Here is a 27,454-nt window from a genome sequence, read left to right as displayed (position 1 = left end):
TGATTGCAACTAGGGGAGATTGATGGACTTGAGGCTGGAGGTGAAAGAACTGTCCTTGACTGTTGCTACATCGATTCTAATCTGTGCACATCACTTGGACTGATACAGCATATTCAGAGTGTAAATACAATAAAGTAACATCACAAAAATGTCTGATTTCTTTGCATCCCTCGTCAAAAATAGATCCATGGGATTGCATTATCAACTTTACATAACTTACAAGTATAAAGTTCAGTTTTCCTTCATTTTATGTTTAATCTTTTTGACTGACAGATCAGAATGAGTGTTTGGAGGCAAATGGACATTGTTCACATTATTGCTGGGACCTGCCTTTAGGTTATGAATGTGCTTGTCCAACTGGATTGGAGCTAATAAATCATTTCATATGTGAAGGTGAGTTTACCTACATCAGATTAAACGTATTCTAGCTCAAAGTTTATCATTTGAGTGAGAAAAATTAACCAAGGTTATTTTTGGGTAAGCATTGACCTTAAAGGGGAGACAGTTGCTGAAAGAATGATATTGGCAACTGTTCAACCCTGGTATATAATGAAAAGATAAAGGAAAAAACACAAAATTAAGTTGCGAACTCATTAAAATGGTGTACATATAGGGAAATTGCTTATAAATTTATGAAATATTGAACATAAAATGAGGAACAATAACTAATATTGCTCTAAGTTCCATTTCGTGATGTGTTATGAATGTTATCAATGTGATCTGCAATCTTGCAGCTTTAATGGAGTTGGCTTCCCACATAAGTGATAAAGAGGGAGGGGAGCAATATAGAAATGAAATGTGTGAAGCCAGGTCGTTCAACTATTTGGCAAAAGGTCTTTTGATTAGCCTAGAGACCCTGTAAGGAACTTGGGATGAGAACTGTAATGCTGGCCTGCTGAGAGTCGATTTTGTGACAGTATCAGTGAAGTCGTTGCTTTGCTGCATAACAGTTTAAAATGCTTTGCATTGGAGGAATCTGGGTATCCTGGGTCATGAATCACAAAATGCAGGTACAGCAAGAGGTTAGGTAGAAAATGGAATGTTGGCATTCATTGCAAGCAGAATTGAGTATGACATTTGGGAAGCGTTGCTACAGTCTTACATGGCACTGGTGAGATCACAGTTGGAGCACCATGTATAGCTGTTTTCTTTTAAGGCAAGAGAAGGTTTACTCAATTGATTCTGGGGATGGAGGAGTGGATTATATGAAGGACAGGTTGGGCCTACACACATTGCACTTTAGAATTGATTAGCCTATATTGCATTGAATTCTGCATCTGTTATCGTGAGCCATCAATACATAAAACCCCTAATTGCCACTGTCCATGTACCCCTCTGAGACATCTCTCAATGCAGCAGGACCCATGTGCATTTCTACCTCATGAAGCAGGATTAGTAGACTGTTCTAATCTGATATACAGTGTGCACCAAGAGCATTTTTGCCTTCAGAAAGTCAAATGCAGACTGGATGTTTGCTTTCTAAAAGTTTTAATTGTATCCGTTAACTGTTTCCGATGTCTCAATATATTGTTACCTCTGTTCTTATTCTGACCTGTGTGCAAATTTACAGATTAGGAACAAGAATTGGCCTTTCTGTCCCTCTAGCCTGCCTTCCCATTCATTGAGATCATGGGTGAACTGATTGTGGTGTCAACTTTACTCTGTTATGTACCCTAATATTTTTTGATTACCAATCAAGAATCTAAGTCACCCTTAAAAATACCCAATGACCCAACCTCCACAATGCTCTGGGAAGAGAATTCCATATTCTAATGACCCACTATGAGGTGGGAAGAAATGTTCTGTCATCATTTTTAAGGGGAAAGGCTTTAATTTGCATACCGTTCCCCCAGTTCTAGACTCTTACAAGGAGAAGGATCCTTTCAATGTCCATCCTGTCAGGTCCCCTCAATATCTTGTTTCAATAAAATCAGCTTTCATTCTAAAGTGCAATGTGTGTAGGCCCAACCTGTCCTTCATATAATCCACACCTCCATCCCCAGAATCAATTGAGTAAACCTTCTCTTGCCTTAAAAGAAAACAGCTATACATGGTGCTCCAACTGTGATCTCACCAGTGCCATGTAAGACTGTAGCAACGCTTCCCAAATGTCATGCTCAATTCTGCTTGCAATGAATGCCAACATTCCATTTTCTTCCTAACCTCTTGCTGTACCTGCATTTTGTGATTCATGACCCAGGATACCCAGATTCCTCTGTATCTCTCTCAGTACACACTACCAGGTCGGGCATAGCAGGTCTGGTTGAATGTGCTGCTGTATGAAACTGTCCAGAAAATGCTTGTTGAACTCAAGTTTCAGAAAACTTCTGTCTACTTGATTCATCTAATTTATATGTAACTTAAAACCTTTCATGATCCCATCTGATACAGTCATATAGCACAGAAACCAGGCTCTTTGGCCCACCATGCTGATCAACAAACACCAAACTATACTAACCCTGTTTACTTTCACTTAATCCGTAGCCTGCTATGCTGCTGTCATTTTTAAGTGCCCATCCAGATGCAACTTAAATGTTGCAAGAGTATCTGCCTCCCCTACTCTCTCAGGCAGCACGTTCCATATTTCTACCACCTCTGGGTGAAAAACATCTCAGATTCCCTCTAAATTACACACTTGTCATCTTAAATGTATACCCTCTGGTCTTAGAGGAGGAAAGGTTTTTCACTCAGAGGGTACTAGAAACATGGAAGCTAATGAGGATGCTGATATCTTAGAGTGCACTCGGAGCCAAACTGCACATACTACAAGTGGCTTGACTGCAGAGTCCGGTGGAAGTATAAAGGTAGAACAATAGTGATGGGGGTTTCTTTAGGGGAGCAAAACGATGTTTCTGTGGCCGAAGAAGTGCCTTCATGATGGTGCATTGCCTCCCTCGTGCCAGGATTAGGGTTATCACTGGCTTCAGGGCATCCTGAAAGGGGATGTGTGATTTCTTAGAGGCCATGGTACATCTTGGTACCAAAGATATGGTCAAAGTGAGGAATGAGGTCTTTGGCCAAGAGTTCAGGGAGCCAGGCAGTCTGTTAAAGATCAGGGTTGTAATCTCTGGATTACACTCGGTGCCATGTGGTAACGAATATATAAGTACAAAAATAGGACAGATGAATGCATGGTGTAGGCGGCAGATTTTCATGTTCTTTGATCGTTGGGAGCTCTTCTGGGGAAGGGGTGAGTTGTACAGGAGGATTGGGTTGCGCCTAAACCGGAGGGGAACCAAGATCCTTTCAGGGAGTTTATCTAGTGCTATTCAGGAGGGTTTAACTAGAGTGACAGGGGGCTGGGAACTATAGCAGCAGATCAGCAAGTAGGGCATTTGAGTGGAAGGTAGATGTTCAGACCAGTAAGTCTGAAAAGGAGGACAGGCAAGGGCACGTTAATGAACACAAGGGGGCTGATGGTCTGAAGTGTGTACATCTCAATACAAGGAGCAACAAAGGCAAGGCAGAGGAGCTGAGAGCCTGGATCAGTACATGGGGCTATGATGTTGTGGCCATTATAGAGACTTGGTTGAGAGGGCAACAGGACAGGCTACTCAGCAATCCAGGGTTTTGATGTTCTAGATGAGACAGTGATAGTGAGGTAAAAGTAGTAGAGGAGTTGTGGATGTGAGTTTGCTTGCTGAGCTGCAAGGTTAGTTTTCAGACGTTTCGTCACCATTCTAGGTAACATCATCAGTGAGCCTCTGACGAAGCACTGGTGTTATGTCCCGCTTTCTATTTATCTGGTTAGGTTTCCTTGGGTTGGTGATGTCATTTCCTGTTCTTTTTCTCAGGGGATGGTAGATTGATTTGGAGCCAATGTGTTTGTTGATGGAGTTCCGGTTGGAATGCCATGCTTGTAGGGATTCTCGTGCATGTCTCTGTTTGGCTTGTCCTAGGATGGATGTGTTGTCCCAATCAAAGTGGTGTCCTTCCTTATCTGTATGTAAGGATACGAGTGACATTTCCAAAATGACTGCCAGACTACTCGGACCCCTTGGCATCAGGGTAGCTCACAAACCCACCAACACGCTAAAACAGCAGCTAATGAACTTAAAAGACCCTATACAGACAACAAATAAAACAAACGTCATTTACAAAATACCTTGCAAGAACTGTGACAAACACTACATTGGACAAACTGGCAGAAAAAGCTAGCCACCAGGATACATGAACATCAACTAGCCACAAAACGACATGACCAACTATCACTTCCATCCTTACATACAGATAAGGAAGGACGCCACTTTGATTGGGACCACACATCCATCCTAGGACAAGCCAAACAGACATGCACGAGAATTCCTACAAGCATGGCATTCCAACCGGAACTCCATCAACAAACACATTGGCTCCAAATCAATCTACCATCCCCTGAGAAAAAGAACAGGAAATGACATCACCAACCCAAGGAAACCTAACCAGATAAACAGAAAGCGGGGCATAACACCAGCGCTTCGTCGGAGGCTCACTGATGATGTTACCTAGAATGGTGACGAAACGTCTGAAAACTAACCTTGCAGCTCAGCGAGCAAACTCACATCCAGAACCTCAACCTGAGCTACAAATCTTCTCAAAACTCACTAGAGGAGTTGTATTACTAATCAGGGAGAACATCACAACTGTATTCCTCGAAGATGTACTGGAGGGCACATCCCTTGAAGCAAAATGGGTAGAATTCAAAAATAAGATGGGTGTGTCATTCTCAGGATTATACTATAGGCCTCAAAACAGTCACTGAGACATTGAGGGACACATATGCAGGCAGATTATGGAAAGATACAAAAACAGCAGTGTTGTTATAGTGGATGACTTTGACTTCTCCAGTATTGACTGGGACTTCCTTAGACTGTGAGGCTTTGACAGGCAGAATTTGTTTGGTGCATTCAGAATGGTTTCTTGAAACAATATATGGATAGTCCAACTAGAGGAGGGGCCATTCTGGACCTTGTCTAATGAGCCTGGTCAGATGACCAGCAATATAGAAATGAAATGTGTGAAGCCAGGTCGTTCAGCTATTTGGCAAAAGTTCTTTTGATTAGCCTAGAGACCCTGTAAGGAACTTGGGATAAGAACTGTAATGCTGGCCTGCTGACAGTCGATTTTGTGACAGTATCAGTGAAGTCGTTGCTTTGCTGCATAACAGTTTAAAAAGCTTTGCATTGGAGGAATCTGGGTATCCTGGGTCATGAATCACAAAATGCAGGTACAGCAAGAGGTTGGGAAGAAAATGGAATGTTGGCATTCATTGCAAGCAGAATTGAGTATGACATTTGGGAAGCGTTGCTACAGTCTTACATGGCACTGGTGAGATCACAGTTGGAGCACCATGTATAGCTGTTTTCTTTTAAGGCAAGAGAAGGTTTACTCAATTGATTCTGGGGATGGAGGAGTGGATTATATGAAGGACAGGTTGGGCCTACACACATTGCACTTTAGAATTGATTAGCCTACATTGCATTGAATTCTGCATCTGTTATCGTGAGCCATCAATACATAAAACCCCTAATTGCCGCCGTCCATGTACCCCTCTGAGACATCTCTCAATGCAGCAGGACCCATGTGCATTTCTACCTCATGAAGCAGGATTAGTAGACTGTTCTAATCTAATATACAGTGTGCACCAAGAGCATTTTTGACCTTAGTGGAAGAGTATTTTGGAAATGGTAATCACAACTCCTTAGGTTTTAAGATAGCTTTATGTAAGATTGCCAGGAACTTGCAGGAAGGTACTAAACTGGGGAAGGAGTGAGGGAGAGTTAATTGGGATCAGCTGTTGTCGGGCAAGTCCATATTTGATGTGGGGCTTGTTTAAAGGCTTGCTGATCTGAGTTCAGGGCCAGCATGTTCCAGTAAGGAGGAAGGACAAAGATGGCAAGGTATCAGATCGTTGGATGATGAGGGCAATTGTGAATTTAATCAAAAAGGAAAAGGAAGCATATGTAAGGTTTAGAAAGCTAAAATCAGATAGGAAATATGAAGGAATATAAAGAAAATGGGCAAGAACTCAAACAGGAAATGAGGAGAGCAAGGAGGGACCAAGAAATATCCTTAACAAGTAGGATTAAAGAAAACCCCAAGGCATTTTATACATATTATAGAAGCAACTAGGGAGAGGATAGGACCACTCAAGGATAAAGGAGGGAACTTGTGCTTGGAGGCAGACGATATGGGCGAGTTCCTAAATGAATACTTCTCATTGGTATTCACTAAGGAGAGGAAAATGACGGATAGTGAGATTCGTGTGGGGCCTGTTAGTATACTAGGGCACTTTGAGGTCATGAAAGAACTGGTGTTGGTCTTTTTGAGGAGGATTAAGGTGCAAAAGTCCCTAGGGCACAATGAGATCTACCCCAGATTATTGAGAGAGGCAGGAGAGGAGATTGCTGGGGTCTTGACCAAGACCACCTTGTATCCTCTCGAGCAACTGGAGAGCTCCCTGAGGATTGGCAAGTAGCTAATGTTGTTCCTCTGTTCAAGAAGGGAAATGGGGATAATCCAGGAAACTATAGACCGGTGATTCTTACCTTCCCAACCACTGATGTATCGGAGAGGATACTTAAGGATAGGGTTTATGCACTTTTGGAAATCCACAGCCTAATTAGGGACTGTCAGCATGGCTTTGCGCAGGGCAGATCGTATCTTACTAACTTGATTGATTTTGTTTAGAGTTGACGAGGATGATTAATAAAGGTAGAGCAGTGAATGTTGCTTACATGGATTTTAGTAAGGCTTTCGACAAAGTCCGTCATGGTAGGCTCATCTAGAAGGTTAAGACATGTGGGGTCCACAGTGACTTGGCGGTGTGGATTCTGAACTGGCTTGCTCTTAGGCAGATGGCAGAAGGGCATTTTTCTGGCTGGAGGTCTGAGTTGGAGTTCCACAGGGATCCATACTGGGACCTCTGTTTGCGATTATATATAAATGACTTGGATGAAAATGTAGATGGGTGGGCAGTAAGTTTGCAGATGACTCAAAGATGGAGTTGTGGATAGTATAGAAAGTTGTCAGAGGATATGTATATCAGTTGCCGATATGTGCTGAGAAATGGTAGATGAAGTTTAATCTGGGCAAGTGTGAGGTGTTGCACTTTGGGAGATAAAATGCTAAGGAAAAATATACAGTTAATGGCAGGACGCTTAATAGCAATGGTGTAGACAGGTTCTTCAAGTCCTTAGCACCCCGAAAGTGGCTGTGTATGTGGATAGAGTGGTAAAGAATGTGTAAATCATGCTTGTCTTTACTGATCAGGGCATTGAGATGTTGCAGTTTTATAAAACTTTGGGTAGGCTGTGCTTAGAGTATTATTTTCAATTCTGGTCACTGCATTACGTAAGGATATGGAGGCTTTGGAGAGGGTGCAGAAGATGATTACCTGCATTAGAGGGTATGAGCTATAAGGAGAGGTTAGGCCAACTAGGGTTGTTTCCTCTGGAGCTGTAGAGGCTGAGGTGAGACTTGAGTCTGAAGACCTGAAGGTTATAAAATTGAGGCGTTGTTCAGGTTGACAGTCAGAATCTTTTCCCCAGAGTTGAAATGTCTAATACTAGAGGGCATGCTTTTAAAGTAAGAGGGGGAAGAGTTCAAAGGAGATATGAGGGGCAAGTTTTTTTTCTAAGACAGTGGTAGGAGTCTGGAACACGTTGCCAGGGCTAGTGGTGGAAGCAGAAATGAGAAGGGTATTTAAGGGGCTTTTAGACACAAGAAGCATGGAATGGAGGGCTGTGGACCAAGGGCAAGCAGTAGGGAGTAGTTTAATTTGGCGTCATGTTTGGCACAACATTGTGGGCTGAGGGGCCTGTTCCTGTGCTGGACTGTTCAATGTTCTACATGACTGCCCTGGACCGAGGAACACAAACCCAGCCTATTCAGTCTCTCCTCCCAGCCAAGACTTGCTGTTCATTGCAGGCACCATCCTGGTGAACCTCCTCTCCTGGGCAACTACATCCTTCTCATAGTGTGGTGACCTGAACTGGACACAGTATTCAATCTGTGATCTAATTGATGTTTTATAAGATTCTAACAAGACTTCTTTGTTCTTATATTCTGTGCCACAGCTAACGAAGGCAAGCATTCCCCATGCCTTCTTTACCACCTTGAGTATCTTTGATACCTTCAGGGATCTATGGACATGTACTCCATGGTACCTTTGTTCCTCAGTACTCCCTAGGGACCTACCATTCGTTGTGTCTTCCTAACTCTACTGGAGCTTACAACATACATTACGTTATTACTTATAACAAGTTCATATTAGAAAGCCAGATTCCAGCAAAAAACCTGGCTTGATAGATCATAATTTTTTTTTTTTTATTCATACAAACAGAAGTTGTCAGAGGATATATATCAGTTGCAGGATGAACACAGCAGGCCAAGCAGCATCAGAGGAGCAGGAAGGATGACGTTTCAGGCCTTCCTGCTCCTCTGCTGCTTGGCCTGCTGTGTTCATCCAGCTCTACACCTTGTTATCAATGAATCAGTGATAGGATTACTGTGTCTGAGCAGATTTTGGATGAAGTTGCAGAGAGAGAGAGAGAGACAGGCAGTGGTTGCTGTTACAGAGAATAGGGAAAATAACTTAAAATGGTTTTGTTCAGTTGTTTGTAGAGTAGCAACCGAGATTATGCTGGGTGACCAAAGGTTGGAAAAGTATTTAAATATTGTTTTTGAGGGTGTGTCATCTAATTGGAAACACATATTAGTCAAGACTGAGCATTATTTCCAAACAACTGTACTGTATTAAACAAAATAAATTTAGGGCAGTGTAGTTGATGTAGTTTATATGGATTTCAGTAGGGTTTGTGACAAGGTCCCATAAGAGACTGATAAAGAAGGGATCCAGAGTAACCTGGCAAGTTGGATCCAAAATTGGTTTAGTCACATGATTATTGGTGCATTCTTCCCAATTTTTGTTTTGACAGATGGCCCTTTAAAGCCTATTGTTATCTTTTAGATCAAGCTTTAGGTCATTGGTCTTAATGTGCCTCAGTCAAATTTTCTTTCAAAATTACTACTGGTGAGCACCTTAAGATGTTTTGCTATGTTGCAAGCACATGTCGTCAAACCAAAAAAGTGAGAAATTCACAGCAAGCCTGGCAGCATTTTGAGTACCATTTGTGCGAAAGCTTTATCAATAAGTTATGACATGGTATTTGCAAAAAGCTTTTCAAGTTTTGAAGTCAAAATAATAGTGTGAAATACCATTGGAAATAATCTGTACCAAGATAGTCCAGTCACCACTGATAACCAGAACTGTTCCAGATCCTTGGTGTATGTAACTTTATGCTCCCTTTACATTTTACTAACTGAGCAGTGTGCTCGTGCAGCACAGTGTGAATAAATATACAGCACATTAAACCAATGAACAAGTTAAAGGTACTTTGTGATCTGGATATAATTCAGAAATATGCTATCTTGCTCTTCAGATGTGGATGAGTGCAGAAACCCTGACTTGTGTGACCAGATTTGTGTTAACCTGCCTGGATCATACACCTGTGAATGCTCCCAGGGATATCAGAAAGAGCCACACGCTGGCACTTGCCAAGCTGCAGGTAGGTGTTTATTTGTGCTCGGAGATAATGGGAACTGCAGATGCTGGAGAATTCCAAGATAATAAAATGTGAGGCTGGATGAACACAGCAGGCCAAGCAGCATCTCAGGAGCACAAAAGCTGACGTTTCGGGCCTAGACCCTTCTTCAGGGAGGGGGATGGGGAGAGGGTCCTGGAATAAATAGGAGGAGAGGGGGAGGCGGACCGAAGATGGAGAGTAAAGAAGATAGGTGGAGAGAGTATAGGTGGGGAGGTAGGGAGGGGATAGGTCAGTCCAGTGAAGACGGACAGGTCAAGGAGGTGGGATGAGGTTAGTGGGTAGATGGGGGTGCTGCTTGGGGTGGGAGGAAGGAATGGGTGAGAGGAAGAACCGGTTAGGGAGGCAGAGACAGGTTGGACTGGTTTTGGGATGCAGTGGGTGGGGGGGGGGGGGGGAAGAGCTGGGCTGGTTGTGGGGTGCAGTGGGGGGAGGGGACGAACTGGGCTGGTTTAGGGATGCAGTAGGGGAAGGGGAGATTTGTGCTACCTTTTTAACTTTCTGGTCACACTGTCATTTGGAAAGGGATTGACAGCATGCTGTATAGAAGAATACTGAACTTAAAAAGGAAACGCTTTGCTGATGAGTTCTTAGGTCTTAATTAAAAGGAGGCAGAGAGCAGAGGTATGGTGTCTTTGTCATAACCCTGACCTTTTAATCTTTTGAGTCACAGAGCTGTCCAGCATGGAAACAGACCATTTGGTCTAGATATCCTAAATTAAGAGGTAACAAGGTGTAGAGCTGGATGAACACAACAGGTCAAGCAGCAGCAGAGGAGCAGGAAGGCTGACGTTTTGGGCCTAGACCCAAACCCATTTCTGAAAAAGGGTCTAGGCCCAAAATGTCAGCCTTCCTGCTCCTCTGCTGCTTGGCCTGCTGTGTTCATCCAGCTCTACACCTTGTTGTCTCAGATTCTCCAGCATCTGCAGTTCCTACTATCTGTATCCTAAATTAATGTAGCCCAATTTGTCAGCGTTTGACCCTCTAAACCCTTCCTATTCATATACCCATCCAGATGCCTTTTAAATGTTGTAATTGTACCAGCCTCTTCCACTTCCTCTGATAGCTCATTCCATGCACGCACCACCCTCTGTGTGGAAAAAGTTGCCCCTTAGGTCTCTTATTTAAATTTTTCCCCCCTCACTTTAAACCTGTGTCCTCTAGTTTTTGACTCTGCTACCTGGGGAAAAGACCTTGGCTATTCATCCTATCCACATCCCTCACGATTTTATAAATTTCTATAAGGTCACCCTTCAGCCACTGACAGTCCAGGAGAAATAGCCCCAGCCTATTCAGCCTCTCCCTATAGTTCAAATCCTTCAACCCTGGCAAAATCCTTGTAAATCTTTTCTGAACCGTTTCCAGTTACACAACATCCTTCTTACAGCAGGGAGACTAAAAATGAATGCAGTATTTCTAAAGAGGCCTTACCAATGTCCTGTACGGCTGCAATGTGACCCCTCAACTCCTATACTCAGTACACTGACCATTAAAGGCAAGCATACCAAACACCGCCTTTGCTATCCTGTCTACCTGTGACTGTACTTTCAAGGAACGATGAGCCTGCACTCCAAGGTGTCTCTGTTCAGCAACACTGCCCAGGGCCTTATCATTAAATTTATAAGTCCTGCCCTGCTTTGCCTTTCCAAAATTCATTAGTAATTTCCGTTTTTGTAACTTTATGATGCAGTTAGCTATAACTTGAACTAGTACGATGTGGAGGTGCCTGTGTTGTACTGGGGTGAACAAGGTCAAAAATCACATGACACCAGGTTATAGTCCAGCAGATTTATTTCAAAACACAAGCTTTCTTAGCCCCACTCCTCATTCAGGGTTAGTGAGAGAGGTGTCATCAGACACATTTTATAAGCAAAAGATCAAAGGGTCATAGAACTGATACGAATATATTGAACAAACCTAAGATGGCTGTCCATGTGGCATTTTATAAGTTCTTGCTTTTAAAAATAAAACCAGTCTGACTCCAAATTAAAACACAGACAAACAAGGCCTCACACCTAAAATGCATTGTCTGACCTGTGATGTCATCTCTGGTATACTCATAAAACCTTTAGTTATCTTGGGGCAGTGACTTAAAAAAACATTCTGGGATTTGCCTATTAATCAATCAAAACCTGCATCTCCTTTTTAACTGATTAAAGATTTAACAGCCATCTTAGGTTTGTGCAGTATGTTCATATCAGTTTCATGATCCTTTGATCTTTTGCTTATAAATTCTGTGTCTGGTGCTAACTCTACTAACACCTGAAGAAGGAGTGAGACTCCCAAAGCTTGCATTTTCATATAAAGGTGTTGGAATATGACCTGGTGTTGTGATTTTTGACGTTGAACTGGTGTGATGCCAATTACTATATCTTTTTACTTTCTTTTGAAAAGAATGCGCTACTTTTCCAAGGGGTACCAGTACCAGCATGGGTTTAAAACAAAAAAAAATCTGGTTTTGTTTAAGTGGAGGCGCACACGTAAGTTAATATTTTTTATTTTGCCTCTCCCAGGAGGCAGATTAAGTGCAGGTGGGTGGTGGAAAATATTTAAAGCATTGTGACTGTAGGACTCATTCAGGGGCTGGTCTTTGCCTGCAGTATGTTGGTTCTTATTTTGTGCCCTATGGGAAAAAGGGAAGAAATTGATCTTGAAGATGCTAGGTGTTAGATTCAAAAGGATGGCATTTTCACATATCACCAATGTTCTTGGCATTGAATCAAATTCCACTTTTCTTTTAGTCACTCATGGGAATGGGTGTTTCTGGCTGGCCAGCACTTATTGCCTCTTCCTAGATGCCTTTGAGAAGGTGGTGGTGGTGGCCTTGAAGAACTGCTGTCCATGTGTGTAGTAGACCCATAATGCCATTAGAAAGAGAATTCTAGGATTTTGGCCCAGTGACCACGAAGGAACGGTGAATTTGCAGGTGGTAGTATTCCCATGTAGCTGATGTTTTTGTCCTCCTGGATGGAAGTGGCCATGAGTTTGAAAGGTGCTGTCTAAGGATCTTTGAATCTCTGCATCTGGTAGGTAGCACACACTGCTGCTGAACGTTGATGGTCAAAGGACTGGGTGTAGTGCTAATGAAGTGGAGTGCTTTATCTTTGGATGGTGTTGAGCTTCGTGTGTATTGTTGGAGTTGGACTCGTTCAGGCAAGTGGGGAGTATTCAATTACACTCCTGACTTATGCCTTGTAGATGGTAGACAGATTTTGTGGAGCCAAAAATCGCTGTTGTAGCGATTTGAATTTATATGGTGAGTATAGTTGTGTTTCTGTTAAGTCACAGGGTATCGATAGTGGAGGATTCATTGAAGTAACATTATTGAAAGTCAAAGGACGGTGGGGAGATTATCTCCTGTTGGAGATGGCCATCACCAGGGATTTGTGAGGTATTACTCGTCACTTGTCAGCCTAAGACTGAGTATTGTCCAGATTTTGTTACATTTGAACAAGGACCCTTCAAGTTGTAGACCTACTCGCCGAGCCAGTGGGTTTGGTTGCAAATGTTTTTTCACCGTGGTAGGTAACATCGTCAGTGTGCCTCTAGTGAAGCATCGGTGTACTGTCCCACTTGTTATTTATAGGCCTCAGTTTACTGTGGTGGTTGGCATTGCTTCTGGTTTTGTTTCTCAGTGGTTGGTACACAGGGTCTAATTCAATGTGTTTGTTGGAGTTCCGGTTGGAATACCTGGCCTCCAGGAACTCCCTGGCATGTCTCTGTTTGGCTTATGCAATTAATGGATGTCAATTCGTGTCCCTTGTTGTCTGTGTGTAGTGAGACAGGTGAGAATTGGTTGTCTGTTGGTCACTACACACAGACAGCGAAGGAGATGAATTTGATTGGGACTACACATCCATAATCGTGTAAGCCAAACAGAGGCCCGTCAGGGAATTCCTGGAGGCCAGGTATTCCAACTGGAACTCCTTCAACAAACACATTGGTTGGTACACAGGGTCTAATTCACCTGAGAAACAAAACCAGAAGTAATACCAACTACCTCAGCAAATATGCAGGACAGAACACTGATGCTTCACAGAGGTGCACTGGTGATGTTTCCTAGCAGGGCGACAAAACGTTTGCAACCAAACCCACTGGCTTGGCGAGTAGGTCTGCAACCTCATCCGCCACCTGAGCTACAAATCTTCTCAAACTTTAAACAGCATAGCTTTGTGAGCAGATGCTGAATGGATGCAACTGGTGCAGGTAAAAATACGCTAAGCAGTTAAGCTCAGAGTTGGAGAACTAGAGAAAATGTGGGATATTGTACTCCATTTCTGTTGCTTTCTTATTTGTTAGGAGAGGAACCATTCGTGATTGTCACTAACCATGGAGATATCAAGAGCATAAATGTGAACAGAATGGAATATTTGGAAATAGCTGACGGATTGCACAGTGCAACAGCTCTAAGCATGGATATCACCTCATCAACAATCTTTTGGTCAGATGACATACATCATGGAATTTTCAGGTAAACTGACTGCTATTCCCCCAGCCTTAATCACAGAGCTTGGCATCTAAAGCCATTGCGATGGTGTCATTCTGAGTCATCAGACAGGGGAGATGTGAGTGGAACACTTGCAGAATACAAGCTACGCAAACGAAAGAAACAAAAGATTACTGAATTTTGAGAGCACTAGTGGAAGAAACTGAATGTAATGGGCTGACAGCTGTTTAAGAGAATTTCCTCTCCCCAGATTTAATTTCCAGGCAGAAACTGTGGGGGTGGGGGAAACTATTTCTGCATGTTCAATGATTGACAAGAAGACTGGCTATTTGCAGATTGTAGCTTACCTATCCTACATTGAAGAGATTATGAAATAGTAAGCTTGTGCATTATTTGAGTGACACGTTAATCAGTTGTCATGTATCCTGAACAACCACTTGTATATCTAACAATTAGCACTGAATGCTTTTTGTTACAAATTACATTACAAGCGGCTGCCTTGAACTGCATTAAGTGTGTCATCTATTTTGGGCAGTTTAAGCAGCTGGTCACATCTCACATTCTTTACTGTCTCATTTATTCCCTATTTATGTCACAAATTCAAGGCTGTTTTACATTCAGGTTTAAAGTTTTCAGCTTCAAGTTTAAAATTCCCTGACTGACCAGCTCTTCCTGGACAAATGCCTTATAGTACATTTGCCCAGGATTTTGGATGGCAGGTATGCCATGACATATCATGAATAAGTTATGGATGTGAGTTTTGCTCGCTGAGCTGGAAGGTTAGTTTTCAGACGTTTCGTCATCGTTCTAGGTAACATCATCAGTGAGCCTCTGACGAAGCGCTGGTGTTATGTCCTGCTTTCTATTTATATGTTTAGGTTTCCTTGGGTTAGTGATGTCATTTCCTGCATTGGTGATGTCATTTTCCTGTTCTCTTTCTCAGAGGATGGTGGATTGATTTGGAGCCAATCTGTTTGTTGATAGAGTTCCAGTTGGAATGCCATGCTTCTAGGAATTCTCGTGCATGTCTCTCTTTGGCTTACAACGAACAAAGAAACCTACAGCACAGGAACAGGCCCTTCGGCCCTCCAAGCCTGCGCCGATCAAGATCCTCTGTCTAACCTGTCATCTATTTTCTAACGGTCTGTGTCCATTTGCTCCCTGTCCAAATATATCTTAAAAGACGCTAACATGTCTGCGTCTACCACCTCCGCTGGCAATGCGTTCCAGGCGCCCACCACCATCTGTGTAAAGAAATTTCCACGCATATCTCGCTTAAACTTTCCTCCTCTCACTTTGAACTCATGACCCCTAGTAATTGAGTCCCCCCACTCTGGGGGGGAAACAGCTTTTTTTCTATCCACTCTGTCTATACCCCTCATGATTTTGTAGACCTCAATCAGGTTCCCCCCATAATCTCCGTCTTTCTAATGAAAATAATCCTAATCTATTCAACCCCTCTTCATAGCTAGCACCCTCCATACCAGGCAACCTCCTGGTGAACCTCTTCTGCACCCTCTCCAAAGCATCCACATCCTTTTGGTAATGTGGCGACCAGAACTGTACACAGTTGTGGCCAAACCAAAGTCCTATACAACTGCAACATGACCTACCAACTCTTGTACTCAATACTCTGCCCATTGAAGGAAAGCATACCATATGTCGCCTTGACCACCCTATTGACCTGCCTTGTCACCTTCAGGGAACAATGGACCTGAACACCCAGATCTCTCTGTTCATCAATTTTCCAGAGGACTTTTCCATTTACTGTATAGTTCGCCCTTGAATTTGATCTTCAAAATGCATCACCTCGCATTTGCCCGGATTGAACTCCATCTGCCATTTATCTGCCCAACTCTCCAGTCTATCTATATTCTGCTGTAATTTCTGACAGTCCCCTTCACTATCTGCTACTCCACCAATCTTGGTGTCATCAGCAAACTTGCTGATCAGACCACCTACACCTTCCTTCAGATCATTTACATATATCACAAACAACAGTGGTCTCAGCACAGATCCCTGTGGAACACCACTGGTCACAGGACTCCAATTTGAGAAACTCCCTTCTACTACCCTCTGTCTCCTGTTGCCCAGCCAGTTTTTTATCCATCTAGCTAGCACACCCTGGGCCCCATGTGACTTCACTTTCTCCATCAGCCTGCCATGGGGAACCTTGTCAAACGCCTTACTGAAGTCTATGTATATGACATCTACAGCCTTTCCCTCATTAATCAACTTTGTCACGTCCTCAAAAATTCTATTAAGTTGGTAAGATATGACCTTCCCTGTACAAAACCATGTTGCCTATCACTGATAAGCCCATTATCCTGGTGGCTAGCTTTCTGCCTGTTTGTCCATCCTCTGAGAAAAAGAACAGGACACCAGGATACATGAACATCAACTAGCCACAAAACGACATGACCCACTATCACTCACTCGTATCCTTACGTACAGAAGAGGAAGGACACCACTTTGGGGCAACACATCTATCCTAGGACAAGCCAAACAGAGACACGCACGAGAATTCCTAGAAGCATGGCATTCCAACCGGAACTCCATCAACAAACACACTGATTTTGGAGCCAATCTACCATCCTCTGAGAAAAAGAACAGGAAATGACATCACCAACCCAAGGAAACCTAAACATATAAATAGAAAGCGGGACATAACACCAGCGCTTCGGAGGCTCACTGATGTTACCTAGAATGATGACGAAACGTCTGAAAACTAACCTTCCAGCTCAGCGAGCAAACTCACATCCAGAACCTCAACCTGAGCTACAAACCTTCTCAAAACTCGCTAAGAATAAGTTTTATAGTCGTATATGTTGGTATAGTTTTAAACATATTGATGAATTATGCAATTAGAGTAAATTAAAAACAATCATAGTTTTTCACAGAAGATGTTAACAAACTGAGTCCTTCCTGATCAACTAGCCAGTCCAGACTGCTGCCAAACTACTTGTATCAATAATAGTGCTTCTTCTGAGTTTTAAAACCTTTCTTGCTGACCATCTTTGACCTTCCCAATTTGTTTTTTCAATTTACACCCCAATGTGCCAAAGCATAATGCCAAAGTTTTTATTCTATAGTTTTCTCAGAATGTGCCCATTCATTGCCCAGTGAAAATGTAACAAATGTCTACTGGACGAGTATTGCTGCAGCCCTTTAATCTGCTACTGACTGACTGTCAGACTGAATTTTTGCTTCACTTAGCACCCAGTCACCTGACTTTGTTTAAAAGTTCATTGACAGGATGTGGACATTGCTGGGTTAGCATTTATTGCCCAGAGTCAATTAAGGGTCAACCACATTGCTGTGGATCGGGAGTCTCACACAGGCTAGATCAGGTAAGGTCAGTATTACCTTCCCTAAAGGACATAAGTGAACCAGTTGGGTTTTTCTGACAATTGACAGTAGATTTTATGATTGCCATTAGACCCTTAATTCCAAATTTCTTTTTTATTTGAATTCAAATTCCACCTTCTGCCATGGTGGGATTTGAACACTGAATCCCAGAGCATTAGCTGAGTCTCTGGATTAAAGCCTAGCAGTAATACTGCTAGGCCATCATCTTCCCACCACTGTTAGCATCAGTCAAAGATCTGAAAAGTAGGACCCAAGATCTCCAGGAATACTGGGGGCATGGAACCAAGATGGACAAGTGGAATTGAGATACAAGTTAAGGTACACTGAAAGATGGAAAAGGTTTAAGGGGCTTAGTAGCCGCCTCCTATGTCCATCGCCCTATTCTGAATAATACTGAACAATTGCATTAATGTTCTTTTGGAAAATTCCTGTAAGTTAGCTAAGGTTGTGGAAATACATTGATTTTGTTTTTATTGTTGCAGGTGATTCATACTTTAACACTGTCATAACTTGTAATTCACCTGCAGGAAATCAGTAGATCAAAACAGAAAGGACATCAGACAGATTTTGGGAGATGTGCAAAGTCCTGGTGGAATTGCTGTGGATTGGATCTACAGCCACATCTACTGGACAGATTCTAGAGCCAGAACCTTATCTCTTGCTACTGTGGATGGATTGAAAAGGAAGACCCTGTTTAGTACGAACTTGAAAGAGCCTACAGCTATAGCAGTCGATCCACAGTCAGGGTATGTGTAATGCCTTCTCTTCAGCACTTGTTGTACAGCAGTTTTTTATTCAATTTCGTTGGAACGTTCCCGCTAAATGTTCTCTAAAAGCAGGAATAATGCAGTATATTATTGCCAACAAATGTTCGGCTCCAAGCCCCCATCACCTGTTGAGGGTTAAAATTCCACTCCGCTCAACTGGAATTGTGGATACATACTTGCTGAATCCAGCAATAAATGAGTATTTATTGATAAAGGATAAGTTTCGGTAAAGTGGACTTGAGGACACTACCCAATGAGGTGAAGCTGATCAGTCCCCGCTCAGGATCTGTCTTACATGTTGTTTGTTCTTGTAGGTTTCTACTCTCTCCTCTGGCGAGATGTCGCCTTATATAGCTGCTTCTGCAACCTTTCCCAAATGTTCCGAGTCTTGTGTATCTAGAGTCTTACAGCACTGAAGCAGACCCTTCAGTCCAACTCTGGTTACCCAGCAGACGTCTAAACAGACATCCCAATCTGATGTTGTCCCACTTTCTGGCATTTGGCCTGTATCCCTCTAAACCCTTCCTGCACATGTATCCCACCAGATGCCTTTTAATTGTTGTAATTGTAACTGTACCTGCCTAGACCACTTCTGGCAGCTTGTTTCACACACACATCACCTTCTGCGTGAAAACATTACCCCTGAGTTCCCTTCCTCCTCATACAGATCAACAAATCTGTATGTTTGTGGTTATATTGGTTCTAGCAATTCCTCCTTTGTCATGTAAATCGTTTAATGCACAACCTCATGGGGTGGCACGATGGCTCAGTGGTTAGCACTGCGGCCTCGTGGCGCCAGGGACCCGGGTTCAATTCCAGCCTTGGGTGACTGTGCAAACTCCACACAGACATTCTCCCCGTGTCTGCGTGGGTTTCCTCTGGGTGCTCCGGTTTCCTCCCACAATCCAAAGATGTGCAGGCTAGGTGAATTGGCCATGCTAAATTGCCCGTAGCATTCAGGGGTGTGTGGGTTTATAAGGGATAGGTCTGGGTGGGATGTGTGGACTTGTTGAGCCGATGGGCCTGTTTCCACACTGTAGGGAATCTAATCTAATCATCTTTTCAATTGCTTACTGATCATGGGAGTGCCTTGCTCCATTATTTCAGAGGTAGTAAGAACTGCAGATACTGGAGAATCTGAGATAACAAGGTGTGAAGCTGGATGAACACAACAGGCTAGGCGGCATCAGAGGAGCAGGATAACTACCCGAAACGTCAGCTTTCCTGCTCCTTTGCTGCGTGGCCCGCTGTGTTCACCCAGCTTTATGCTTTGTTATCTCTGCTCCGTTGTTCCTCTTTCAGTCCTTCATTTAGGAACATTTGCTGAAATTCCATATTAGATAGCTCCTTATCACAAGATTGCTCAGCAAACTAGCGCATTAAGCTGTAATCTCACATCCTCCACTGTTCTTATGCTGTATAAGGTTGGCTTCTTTTCCTATCATGCTTTTATTTTAGTTCTTAGCTATATGGCTGTACACCACACCACAGGTACCTGAAAATTGTGAAATAACAATGCTCATGAAGTCCAATTTCAGAAAGTTGGTTAAACTTGGATCCTGAGGGAGGGCCACTTGACCTGAACTGTTAACTCTGATTCCCCTCCACAGATGCTGCCGGGCCTGTTGAAGTTTTCCAACAATTTCTATTTTTATCTGATTTACAGCATTCGTTTTGTTTTAGTTAAACTAGACATAAAACTTCTGTGGTGTGGGAGCGGGCCATTCACCCCACAACGTCCACACCAACCCTCTGGGCGGGATGCTGTTCAGATCAATCCGCCTACCCTATCCCTGTAACCTTGCATTTCCCATGGCTAACCCACCTAACTTGCCCATCCCTAGACACAATGGTGCAATCTAATGTGGCCAAATCCACCTAACCTGCATACCTTTGGACTGTAGGAGGAAACCAGAACACCTAGAGGAAACTGAGGAAGGATCACTAGACGTGAAATGTTAGAGCTGATTTTTCCTCACCGATCCTGCCAGACCTGTTGAGTTTATCTAGCAAATTCTGTTTTTGTTCCAATCTTACCCTTTTGGTTTGCTTTAAATATGGGCATGCGTGGGGGCATTGTTCTATATGTCATATGGTCTTCTGGTGATTAATGTTTTGAGAGCTCTAGGATCAAAATCCTACTGGGGATCATGGGTAACCTGAGCCTGATGGTCAAGCTGGATTACCTCTAGCAGACACATTTGGTTAGTCCTCCTCTCTTTCCAGTCCAGTTGGTAATCAGGGGTATTAATTCCTCCCTAACTCCGTAACGAAAGCAGTTGTATTTCTTTTATTCCCTTAATAGTTTTTCCTGTTTTCACCAACTAAGCCAATGTATAAGGAAATTCCAGTTTAAAACTGGAGGACTTGCTGAATGTTCAGCTCCTAGCCTCCCATTTGCTTAACCCACTTACGAAATTGAATCTTGCTGTTATAAAATCATGTGATTAGACTCACTAAAAGCAGCTTTAGTAGCTGATAATGGAAGATTAAGCTTCGTACTGAACTTGTGTCTAATCATGTAATCTCTTAATTTATCAGTTTGACTTTCAAGGGCTCCTAGCAGTTAACTCCATTTTTAAATCAACTTTGAAGTGTACCCATAACTTGTATGATAAAATTTGTTTCATCTGTTCTGCAGACCAGAAATTACTCTTAATCCACAACTATCTCGTTGTGGAGATGAAAATGATAACTAATCCCATAAAACAGTAAAGTCAGGAATCGATCACTTACTTCCTTGAACCTGTTTTGTTGTTCAGTTCATTTGTTGGTTGTATCGCCACTTTGTTTAACCAAATTTTTTTCAGACCTCTTGCTTAATAAAAAAGAAAATCTACGAATCACAGTTAGAATTTTAGAATTAACTATTACTATACTCCACCTCAGTCTCTAAAGTATTTCAAAGAGAAATCTTGGGGGCCAGTAGCCCCTGTTTGGCAAGGTTCTTCTTGAAATGACTTCCGAATGACCTTTTAGTCTGATTTAAATTTTGTGCATCCTTGTTCTGAGTTCTGCAGTGGAAAAATAGTTTATTTCCACTTCCAATTAAATCTTTTAACTACCTTAAGCACTCAGTCAGATCACCCCTTCATCTTCTATGCTCAGAGGAATTTAATAAGTTTATTTAACTTGTTCTTGAATCATGGCTTAAAGGGAGAAATTACTTTTTCAAGTGAGTCTGTAATGCGCTCTCTCCAAAAGCTTTGAGGTGCAATAATGGATTCCAATTCAATGGTTTCATTTTGATGAACAGTTTGTGATATGCAGTTCTGTCAATCTCTTTTGAAATCCATATAAATGACATCTAAAGACATTCCTTTATCTAGACATTTGTTGCTCCTCAAAGAAGTTAAGCATGTTTGTTACTGATGGTGGTTTCTCTAATTTCATATTTGTCCAACTGCTCAGTCGATGTTCATAACAACAGAACATAGCATCTGCCCACCTCCACTTCAGGTCTGTCATTTCCTGGATTAACTCCCCTCGCCTGCTTAAATAATGGAATTACATTGAAAATTTCTCGATCCACAGGTACTCTGAGATATCAACCTTATTTACATAACAAAACTAAACATTAAATCGTTTCTCAGCCTTTCCTTGTACTTTGATTTTAATTTGGTAATGTGTGGTTAAACTATTCCAGTCTGCTGTTTTACCTCACTATTTAGAGTCCATCTCTCTCCTACAGCTGCTTATACTGGGCCGATGTAGGAGAACCAGCAAAAATTGAAACGGCAGGGATGAATGGAGTTGGCAGAAGGATACTAGTCAGCATTGGAATTGAGAAGCCTACTGGGATTGCATTGGGTAAGACTGTGTGTTACCTACACATTGTGTCATGGATCTAACCATGGATCAGTCTGCTTTGAGACTATTTGATGTGTAATGAAGCAGTTTGTATAAATTATCTACGTTAAACTTCCCGACAGAAGTGACCGTGACATGGTAGAATTTAACATTCAGGTTGGAAGTGAGAAGCTTGAATAGGAAACAGCTATTCTAAACTTAAGAGTTGGCAGTAGTGTGTGAAAAGGGTTTAGAAGAAAAGACTTTTCAAGAACAATGGTGGATTATTAACCAAATAATGATTAACAGCAATTTCCAGGTGAGGAAAAATGGTTCCAGGAAGGGGATAAACCAATTGTCAGTAACCAAGGAGACTAAGAAAATTATCAGATGTAAAGAAAAAAATTACAATGTGTTAAAGGCCTGTGCAAACCAGAGGATTAGGAAAGCTTTAAAAGCTTGTTAATGGTGATTGGGGATGGCTGTTTGCAGATAAAAGGATGTCTGGCAGGTAGTGGACATTCAAAACTGAGATAGCTGGGCCAGCATGTTCCTGTTAGTGTGGGCAAGGCTGGCAGGAGTATGGGAAATTGAATGACTAGAGAGATTGAGGCTCTGGTCAAGAAGAAAAGGAGGCATGTCAGGTGTAAACAGCTGGGTGAAATGAATCACTTTGAGGAATATAGGCAGTTTAGGGGTACACTTCAGAGGGAAATGAGGAGAGTGAAAAGGTGTGATGAGATAGCAGTGTCACTTAGGTACAGGAGAAATCAAAGGGATTCTACAAGTATATTAAGGACAAAAGAGTAACTAGGGAGAGAATAGAGCCCGATGCAGAAAAATGAGGCTGTCTTTGTGTGGAACGACAGGAGATTGATGAGATCCTAAACAAATATTTCCCATCAGTATTTGATGTGGAGAAAGACGTGGAAAGTAAGGAACTCGGGGAATAAATAGTGGTGTCTTGAAAAGAGCCCATGTGACAGGAGGTGCTAGAGACCTCAAAAAGCAAAAAGGCAGATATATCCCCAAGACCTGACCAGGACATTGTGGGGAAACTAGGAAAGAAATTGAGGGGACCTTAGTGGAGAACTTTATATTATCGATGGCTGAGAGTGAGGTGCCAGAAGACTAAAGGGTGACTAATGTTCTGTTCTTATTTAAGAAAGGCTGTAAGGAGAAGCCAGGGAACTGCAGATTGGTGTGCTTAACATCAATGGTGGGTTAGTTATTGAAGGGGATTCTGAGACACAGGATCTGCATGTATTTGGAAAAGCAAGGACTGATTAATGGTAGTCAGCATGGCTTTGTGCGTGGGAAATGTGTCTCAGATTTTTTTTTTGAAATGGTGACCAAGAAAATAGATGATGGTAAAGTGATAAACGTTGTCGATATGGACTTTAGCAAGACCTTCAAAATTCCGAACGGTAGACTGCTTAATAAAGTTAAATCGCTTGGGATCCTTGGAGAGCTAACCAATGGGATACAAAATTGGTTTGATAATAGGAGACAGGATGGAGGTAGGAGTTGTTGTTTAGACTGGAGGCCCGTGACTAGTGGTGTGCCACAAGGATTGGTGCTAAATCCACTTGTTTGTCATTTATAAAAGCAATTTGGATGAGTTTATAAGAGGCATGGTTGTAAGTTCGTGGATGATGGGAAAATTGGTATAGTGAACAGTGAACACAGTTTTATCTAAGAGTACAATGGGATCTTGATCAACTGGACCAGTGGGCCGAGGAATGGCAGATGTAGCTTAATATAGATAAATGTGAAATATTGCATTTTTGGTAAGACAAACCAGGGCAACTTACACTGCTAATGATAGGACCTGGGAAATATTGTTGAACAGAAAGACCTTGGGGTGCAGGTACATAGTTCCTTGAAAGTGGTGTCACAGGTAGCTAAGGAGAGGAAGAAGGCATTTGGCTTGCTTGCCTTCATCGTCAGAACATTGAGTATGGCTGATGGGACATTGTTATTGCTGTACAAGACATGGGTAAGGCCACATTTGGAGTACTGCATGCAATTCTGATTGCCCAGCTATAAGAAGGGTTTGATTGGACTGGAAGGGGTCCAAAAACAAAATCACAAGGATGCTGCTAAAACTGGAAGGTTTGAACTATAAAGAGAGGCCGGATAGGCTGGGACTTTTTTCACTGAATGTAGGAGGCTGATGGAGGTTTGTAAGATTGAGGGACATAGATAAGGTGAATAGCCAAGGTCTTCTCCCCAGGGTTGGGGCGTTCAAAAATGTCGGCAAAGAAACAGGTAGAGACCAGTTAGCTTGCTTTCTGTGAATGGGAAAATATATGGGTCCATTATAAAGGATGTAATAGTAGACCATTTAAAAATACATGTGTTCAAGCAGAGCCAATATGGTTTCATGCTTGACAAATTTATTAGAGTTCTTACAGGAACTAAGAAGCAGGCAAGATAAAGTAGATGTAATACAGGCAATCAATAAGGTACTACACATAAGGTTATATAAGAACTAGGAGCAGTAATAGGCAATTCAGCCCCTTGAGCCTGTTCTGTCATTTGATATCATCCTGTCTGATCTCATCACTGCACCACTTCTACTTTCCTGGCCACTTTACATAATCTTTCAACCTATTAGTAATTAAAAAATCTGTCTAGCTTTTCCCTAAGTGGCAACATTTTAACTATTGGAGTGCTACAGGGATCGGTGGTGGGGCCACAATTATTTACAGTGCGTATTAAAGACTTAGATGATAGAAGAGAATGTGCTGTCACTAAGTTTGTGAATAACACAAAAAAAGATGGGGAGGCAAGTAGTGAGAATGATATGAGAGTTCTAAATAGGTGCGTGGTTAAAAACTTGGCAGAAAGACTATAATGTGGGAAGATGTGAGGTTATGCACTTTGCTTGAAGAAAGGCTGCAGAAGTTGCGGCATGGAGATTTGGGAGTCCTTATCCATGAATCACAAAAAGCTAGTATCTGAGTGCAATGGGGTAATAGGGAAGCCAAATGGAATGTTGGCCTTTATTTCAGAGGAAATGAAATATAAAAATAGAGGTTGTACCAAAACTTTTCAAGGCAGTCATCAGACCACAACTGGAATACTTAAGTTTTGATCCCCTTATCAAAGGAAAGATGTATTGGCATTTGAGGTAGGTTCCTTAAGTTGATTCCAGTATAGAGGGATTTCCTTTTGAAAAAAGGAATTCTTTACAGAGGGCTGTTGATGCTGGATCATTTGATACATTCAAGGTCAAGATTGACTGAATTTTAATCAGTAAGGGAATCTAGTGACATGGGAATAAGGCAGGAAAGTCGATTTGAGAATTGTCAGATCTGCAGTGATCTTATTGAATGGCAGAGCCAACTAATAGGCTGTGTGGCCTATTTCTGTTGTTAGATTTTATGATCATGCTTCATGACGTTACTGCTTCAGAGCACTTCACCACCATTGAAGAACTGTTTGAATTGTAGTCATTAATTAGAAATTTGGAAATGTGGCAGCTGAATTGTGCGTAGCAAGCTGTCAAAAATAGCAGTGAGATGATCAGACAATCTGCCTTGGTGATGTTGATTGAGGCAAAGAGATTGGCCAATGGAAAAGAGTGAAATGCCTTGTGCCATGGGATATTTTACACACTCTGAGAGAACTAGGGTTGCTTTGAATTCACATCAACCAAAAGACAGTATCTCCAACAACACGATTCTTCCTCAGAGTATCATTGGAGATGGGTGCTTGAGGTTTTAGAATGGGACTTGAACTGACGATCTTCTGATTCATCAAGAGTGCTATCCACTGAAATGTGTTGATGTTTACGCTGTTTCTGAAGAATTCCTAATGTGAAATGCTGACGAGGAGAAACTTTGGAGTCAGGATCTGTTGCAGTCTTAAAGATTTTAATTTTATTATGCTACCCTGAATTACTAAGCACACCATTCTCCCTCCTTCCCTGCTTTACGCACTATTCTGAACAAATTGCCTATAAACCACAGGCTGTGCGGCTGCTGGGATGCTCTATGCATGTCGATCTATGAGACAATGCATTGTTTTGCTTCCAGCAGCCTGTGCGCCACAAGGAGCTGTAAGGCCCATGCAGCAACAAATTACAGGGAATGTTGATACTGAGTCACTCTAACTTAGTTTGTTTACCTGTCTCTTGATTTGATTTCCTTCTTGCCTTCCCTTAATTCTTCCTCCTGAGAAATCCTTCAACTCTTATTTACAGTCACCTGTATGAAACTTCTATTCGTGTTCATGCTCTTAAATGTTTTGTGTAGTATTTCTGTTTCCATGATCTCTCACTGTCAAAATGATTGATCAATTTTTTTGTTCCCTCATCACCCTGAAAAGCCCTGTTGCTTTTAACTGCAGTTTCAAACCTCTTTGATCTTCCATTTGATTTAACTTGTGCTGAGCCACTCCCTTGCCTTAATCTTTGGGCTGCTCCCTTGTCCCTTTAATCACTGCCACCGTGGGCACGTATGAGGAGCTGGAAATTCTTTAAAGTTTGCCTAAACTCTGAAGTACCTGTGTCCTTCAAGAAATGTAAAACTTAGTTTTCGTACTTGTTTAAACTGCACTCTAAAGTGTTAATGGTAAAATAAAATTTAAAAAATCATGGAACCCATGAAGCAGAAAATAAGGATAGGATAAGACACAAATGTGATCCTCCCCATGACATACGTAGTCAGTCTGCTGTGTAACATTCAATGTCTGGGCTCATTTAGAATTGGTTTTTCCAAGGAGTCAGCATCGTTAAGGAACATTGAAGAAATAAATGGAAACAAAGTTTTTGTAATAAGTCAAGTATCAATAAAGCTAAGAATTTCTATATTTCATTTTCAGACTATATAAAGAAACGTGTTTACTGGGTAGACTCTAATCTCCATAAACTTTTCTACACTGATCTGAATGGACTTTATCACAGTGTCTTTCACTCTCCAAAGTACTTGGCTAATCCATTTGGGCTGGCAGTCTTTGAGGTAAATATTACAGTTTTTAGAATCCCAGTGTTCTTTCACTTTTACTTAATGATCAACATAGAAAGTGTATGAGCCATTTAATATAGAATTATTTCCATTGAGTTCTTTGGACATGCTTTAGCATGTCCATAGTTATGCTTCTTGGAGTTTGTTTCGACTATCTTAGACAAAAGTAATTCTTTGCCATTTTTTGCCTTTCCCAGGGTCTAACATTGCCAGCTGAGATTAGGGAGGACAGTGCCCAGAGTGTCTCGGCTTAATGCATTGAATGAACAGTCAATAGATCTGATGTTCCTAAGGCACAAAGAACATCAATGAGCCATTCAGCTTGTCAAACCTGTTCTGCCATTCATTCAGATTATAGATGCATATTGGGTGCCATTGGAGCTCAGCAAAATTATCCAGTGCACGTTATGGGGGCTAATTTTAAAGGAGCTGAAATAATTGCTTGAAAGCATAATTGAAAAGTATGAGATATGAATAGAACCTTGTAAAGAGTCCTTTGTAATGTTTGTCATCCCATGGCCAATG

At 42.0% G+C, this 27,454-nt stretch overlaps 1 protein-coding gene across 3 annotated transcripts in view; it reads left to right on the top strand.

The window, feature by feature from the left end:
- LOC125465820 (very low-density lipoprotein receptor-like) overlaps positions 1-27,454 on the top strand; it is a 61,243-nt gene that overhangs the window by 11,020 nt on the left and 22,769 nt on the right. For 2 of the 3 annotated variants that reach the window (XM_048559705.2, XM_048559706.2), the window contains exons 3-8: positions 274-393; positions 9,423-9,548; positions 13,884-14,055; positions 17,928-18,146; positions 21,859-21,977; positions 26,787-26,923. In XM_048559705.2, the coding sequence (XP_048415662.1) occupies positions 274-393; positions 9,423-9,548; positions 13,884-14,055; positions 17,928-18,146; positions 21,859-21,977; positions 26,787-26,923 (893 nt within the window). The remainder of the gene's footprint in view (positions 1-273; positions 394-9,422; positions 9,549-13,883; positions 14,056-17,927; positions 18,147-21,858; positions 21,978-26,786; positions 26,924-27,454) is intronic. The other variant, XM_048559707.2, reaches the window with a different exon arrangement.

The sequence above is a fragment of the Stegostoma tigrinum genome, chromosome 30 (assembly GCF_030684315.1).
Source record: "Stegostoma tigrinum isolate sSteTig4 chromosome 30, sSteTig4.hap1, whole genome shotgun sequence".
In the NCBI taxonomy this organism is placed as follows: Eukaryota; Metazoa; Chordata; class Chondrichthyes; order Orectolobiformes; family Stegostomatidae; genus Stegostoma; species Stegostoma tigrinum.
This window is presented reverse-complemented; position numbering and strand designations above follow the sequence as displayed.